The 5,510-nt window shown below is 33.0% G+C and overlaps 1 protein-coding gene across 1 annotated transcript; it reads left to right on the top strand.

Annotated features, from left to right (window-relative positions):
* Positions 1-2,608: 2,608 nt before the first annotated feature.
* Positions 2,609-5,180, top strand: rplp2b (ribosomal protein, large P2 b). The gene is made up of 5 exons (XM_073859629.1): positions 2,609-2,764; positions 3,482-3,605; positions 3,712-3,760; positions 4,130-4,230; positions 5,069-5,180. Exons 2-5 carry the CDS (start codon positions 3,483-3,485, stop codon positions 5,138-5,140), a joined length of 345 nt encoding a protein of 114 aa, XP_073715730.1. The 5' UTR covers positions 2,609-2,764; position 3,482; the 3' UTR covers positions 5,141-5,180.
* Positions 5,181-5,510: the final 330 nt, after the last annotated feature.

Here is a 5,510-nt window from a genome sequence, read left to right as displayed (position 1 = left end):
TAAAAATAACATGAACTAAGATGAATAAATGCTGTAGTAGTATTGTTCAACGCGGGGCGGTTTCCCAGATAGGGTCTAGGTTATCCAGGACTAGGCCTTAGTTATATTTAAGTCGTTTCTACAAACAATCCTTACAAAAAACAATACTGGTGTGCATCTTGAGACAAAACAATGGCACTGATATATGTTAAGATGCCAGTAGGTGTTTTAAAATTAAGGCAGCTCAAACATGCATCTTAGTCTGGGACTAGGATAAGCCTTTATGTTAGCTAATGCATTAGTTAACAAATAAGTGTTAACATTAAAATAATAAAGACAAATTAACACAAATTAAATTAAACTTCTTCATATACTTCTTCAATTAACTAAACTAGTTTCATGACATAATAAAATTATTTTTATAGATAATAATTATAATTGACTTCTTTTCGTTTTCTTGACATTTCTGGGATATTTTTGCACTTTTAACCCATGGATTTCAGCATTAGAACAGAACGGTAGGCTTTTCTATAAAGATCTATGTAAGATAAGAACTAAATAGTCCCATAAGGCAAAAAATACATTTCTCTGGCCACAAATATGTTTTAAATACATGCTAAATACATTTTGTAGAAGCTTAATTAAATATATTTTTGAATTTGAAATATATTTAGTTTTAACCCTCATATATTACAATATACTTCAAAATGTATTTCAGGGGCAACAAATACAATTCAAATTTTACAACCCACATGGTAAAAAAGCCATTTTTTCCTTGCCAAAATATGAAAGTTTGTATAAAAGTTTTTCTTCCGATAAGACGTGAATATAAATGCTTTAATATATATATATATATATTTTTTGTATATTTTTTTGTATATTTTGAAATATATTTAAAATTTGACAATATATTTATGTTCTGTATGGCATCTGAATTTATATATTTTTGGCTATTTTTGTATATTTTGAAACATATTTAAAATTTAAAAGGATATATTCGTGCCGTATGGCATCTAAATTTGTATTTTTGGGCCATTTTTTGTATACTTTGAAATATATTTAAAATTTGACAATATCTTTATGTGCTGTATGGCATCTGAATTTATATATTTGGGCCATTTTTTGTATATTTTGAAATATATATAAAATTTTAAAGTATCTATTTGTGCCGTATGGATCTGAATTTATATCTTTTGGGGGTACTTTTTTGTATATTTTGAAATATATTTAAAATTTAAAAGTATGTATTTGTGCCGTGTGGATCTGAATTTATATCTTTTGGGGGTACTTTTTTGTATATTTTGAAATATATTTAAAATTTTACAATATATTTATGTGCCATATGGCATCTGAATTTATATTTTTGGGCCATTTTTTCAGAGGTGTATAATACTTAAGTATTTTAGTTACATTTTCCAAGCATCTATACTTTATCAGAGTGTTTGTCTTGGAAAAAATTTTACTTTTCTTTACTAAAAAATGTTCACTACATTCTAAAGCATAGAATCATACTGTGTATTCATTATATATTGCATATTAAAATTGATTTAATGCCTAATTACATAAAAATTGTGTACTTTTACTTTATTGAGTAAAAGTACGAAAACATTTTTTACTTAAGTAAAAGTACAAAAAATTACTAAATGTTTAATGTACTTAAATATTAAATATAAACCCAAAACTTGAAATTATGAAATGTAGTGGAGTAAAAATTATGATAATATGTTTTGGAATGTTTGTTTTCCAAAGAAAAACACTAATAAAATACGAATAATTGAAAATTTACTTTTATGTAGAAAGTAAAAATACTTAAGTACTATACAACTCTGATTTTTTTGTATATTTTGAAATATATTTAAAATGTAGAAATATATATTTTTGCCATATAGGATCTGAATTTATATTTTTTGGGTCATTTTTTTATATTTTAAAAATATATTTAAAATTTGAAAATATAATTTTGTGGCGTAGCCTATGATATCTGAATTTATACACTGGAAAAAAATACTTTCTTACTAGGTATTTTTGTCTTGTTTTCAGCAGAAATATCCAAAAATGCTCTTTTTTTTATCTTTAAAACAAGCATATAAATCTGCCGATGGAGTAAGAAATTTTTTTTAAAATATGTTTACTTTTTTCTTAAACATTTAATTCAAGAAAAATGTTCTTCCCGTTGGCAGATATTTTTGCTTGTTTTAAGCACAAATTCACTTAAATTGTATATTTTTTGTCTAAAAACTAGATTTTTAGGCCATTTTGCTCATCAAGAAAATTAATGTTAATTAAATAATTTTTTGATATTTCTACTAAAAATACTAAGTAAGAAAGTATTTTTTTGTAGTGTAAAAGTCGAAATTTAAGCCTTGTTTAATCCGAAGGCTAGCTACAGCCTCCGTAGGTCGCATTTGAAGACTGCATACGTCATCAAATACGTCTTATTTCAGAATATTAACAATTATAAAGTTGACTATTATTCTTAATTAATCGTACATTGTTATAATATGCTTATGACTTGCGAGTGTAATGTTAAATTAATTTTAGTTAATTTAAATAAACCAGGCTCGACTCGACAGGCTCGGATGCTGCAGCCTTCGGATTGAGAAAGTCTGTACGAAAAATGCTCCGCCCCCAGGCGTCGTGACTGACGTGCTGTTCAACCAATCGCTTTGCTCCTCGAGTGTGACGTTATCGCCAGTGTCGATTTTCCGGTTTGCTCCGCCTTTTCACTTCCTTTCTGCCCGCTCGAGCCCGCTAACGAACACGCTAGACTCTACCTCTCCTCAAAGTGAGTGAAAAAACATTATTTAACAAACACACAGAGATGTAAAACAGTAAAGAATAACTCTATAAAGACCCCGAGCCCTCATTCACCCTCATTTCTCACGTAAAGCGGGTGATATTATTAATGTATTGATGCGCGTGCGTGCATTGTGAGCTAACAGTAGAGCCATGTGCTTAATCTGTGAAATGCCAAACATACGCGGTTGAGATTAAAAGTAAAAAATTGGATACTTGATCCAGTCCAATTTCCAAATGTTCCCTGGTACCGTCCGTATGTAGATCTGAAGTAGCAGATGTGCTCTTGTTTTGGGTGCTCATATGTACTCTGGGGTTTTTAATTCCGCATATGATTGGTGATTAAAGATCGCTAAAGTTATAATACTAGTTATGGCTAGTGTTAATATTTACATGATGTGTCTATAGGGATGGTTTTGTGTTGGGGTCCAGAATGTGCATCGAGTAATAATGGTGACCCAACACAGATATATATAATGTAGACATAATGTTAGCACAGATTCGTTTATGATCATGTGTTGATGTAAGACCACTTTGTCCTCCAAATAACACATACTTGCCTCTCGAGACTGCACAACCTTTGATCTCAACCAGTTGTCTTCCCTCTTGTATCTTCTGTATAGACATACCACATATGTAGTATTATTCATGAATGTGAATGTCTGGTTTTCATTGTAATAAAGTTGTGTTGATTTATTTATTTCAGGATGCGTTACGTAGCCGCTTACCTGCTCGCTGCCCTCGGAGGCAAAGAGAGCCCAAGCACAGGTGACATCAAGAAGATCCTGGACAGCGTCGGCATCGAGGCCGATGGCACTCGCATGGATAAAGTACATTTGTTTTTATAAATTCGCAGATAGTGTGATCTCTAGTGATGTTGTCTATGTGTCTATGCCTTATTGCTTTTCTGTAATCTTTACTTTGTCGATTTTGTAGGTTGTTGCAGAGCTCAATGGCAAAAATGTGGAGGAGGTGATTGCCCAAGGTAAAATGTTTTAAATACCCATGTTTCCATCAGGGACGCACCGATGCAAAATTTCTGTGCTGATACAGTTTTTTTCCTTTTTCCTTAATCCTAAAAGTGCAGAGCGTGCAAATTGCGATTCTGTGATCATTGTTACACAATTCAAAATAATCTCTCAACACAAGTTCTGACGTGTTTCTGTGCCCCGTTTGATTGCCAAAAAATAATCTGAACTGATTGTTTTTTTTTTTTACATTCGGCTGATGTCTTTCAATCCAAATGTGTAGCAAATCTTTTCAAAATTAGCAAAAAACAATAACTTGTGTATGTACATTAAACGAATGCCATCAGATTTTTGTTGTTTCTTAACTCTGTGTTTGTGTTTGCTAGGCTTCAGCAAACTGGCCAGCGTACCATCAGGTGGCGCTGTTGCCGTTTCCAGTTCTGCTGCACCAGCTGCTGGTGGATCTGCCGCTGCTCCTGCAGCTGAGTTATCCTCAACGCTCGTCCTGTCCCAAATGGTGCATTTTCGGTCTTGTGGCCTTAAATCGCGTGTGCTTGCTCGGTCGACGAGTCCGTAGGGTGTCCCATGTGTCATTTTTACCTCCAAAGGGTGCGAATCAGTGCACCCTTGATGTGGTCTTCGGCAAAGCTCGCACTGCTGCAGGCTTCGTGCACTTTACCAACCCAGAAGTCCTTGTGAAAGAGGAATCAGATGACAGATTGGTGGAGTTCACACTGATGGGCAAATTCTCTTCCTAATTCTGGCGTGATGTTCGGGTCTGTCCCAAAATACGACTCTAGTGCGCCCTCGTTGACTCGCGTCAAGGGTCCCTAAGGAGTCTCCTAAGCACTTATAAAAGCACAGTTTTTGTACTTTGCAAACAAGTATACATGCATATACATGTAATATAAATGTGAATGCATAGTTAACAGCATATGCATTTAATTTTAGAGTAAGGACTTTTGGCATTGATACAGTTGTTAATGTTATAAATGTTGATTTGTAGTTCAGGAACTATTATGATTAATGAATGTAAACGTTTCATGGATATTACTGCAAGCATTTTTATGGTTGGATCTAATGTCAGATGGGTAGTTTGTTATCCCAAATAGCACCTTCAAATAGTTTGTGGTTTGACACATTGATTTTTAGACGCATGTACTCTTAATACAAGATCATAAACGTATAATAAAAACATGTATATTTATAAAACAAACCATCAAAATGATGTTTTAGACAAAGTAAAGCATGTAACTGTAGCAACGTCAGGTGTTTAATGTCTGGTAAGTCGCTGATCATCTTTCTCGTTTTTCTTTATAGCTGAGGAGAAGAAAGAAGAGAAGAAAGATGAGTCTGAAGAATCCGATGACGACATGGGATTCGGACTCTTTGACTAATCTGTCTCCTTGGGACCAAAATAAAGTTTATAACAAAGTTTTTGCTGCTCAGTTTCTTGTGTTTTGTGAAGGGGTGTGTGGTGTTTGTTAGTGGTCACGCTAATAAGGTTTTAGCAGTGATTGAGTCAAAGCTTTGAGTTCAGGTCATCTTTCAACAGAACAAATGGATTACCAAGCATGGGGATATTTGTGGCAATAGCCAAAAATACATTGTATGGGTCAAAATTGTTGATTTGTTTATGCCAAAAATCATTAGGATATTAAGATCGTGTTTTGAACTTCCTACTGTTAATATAAAAATGTATTTATTATTAGTATAGTAATATGTGTTGCTAGGGACTTCATTTGGACAACTTTAAAGGCGATTTTC

This window comes from Misgurnus anguillicaudatus, chromosome 21 (genome assembly GCF_027580225.2).
Source record: "Misgurnus anguillicaudatus chromosome 21, ASM2758022v2, whole genome shotgun sequence".
NCBI lineage: Eukaryota > Metazoa > Chordata > Actinopteri > Cypriniformes > Cobitidae > Misgurnus > Misgurnus anguillicaudatus.
The sequence above is the reverse complement of the archived record's forward strand: the minus strand, read 5'-3'. Positions and strand labels throughout refer to the sequence as shown.

Coding starts and splice junctions, on each gene's coding strand:
- rplp2b (XM_073859629.1), top strand. CDS start 3,483: ATGCGTTACGTAGCCGCTTACCTGCTCGCTGCCCTCGGAGGCAAAGAG. Junction 3,761..4,129: donor GGAGGAGGTGATTGCCCAAG/GTAAAATGTTTT, acceptor TGTGTTTGCTAG/GCTTCAGCAAACTGGCCAGC. Junction 4,231..5,068: donor CCGCTGCTCCTGCAGCTGAG/TTATCCTCAACG, acceptor TTTATAGCTGAG/GAGAAGAAAGAAGAGAAGAA.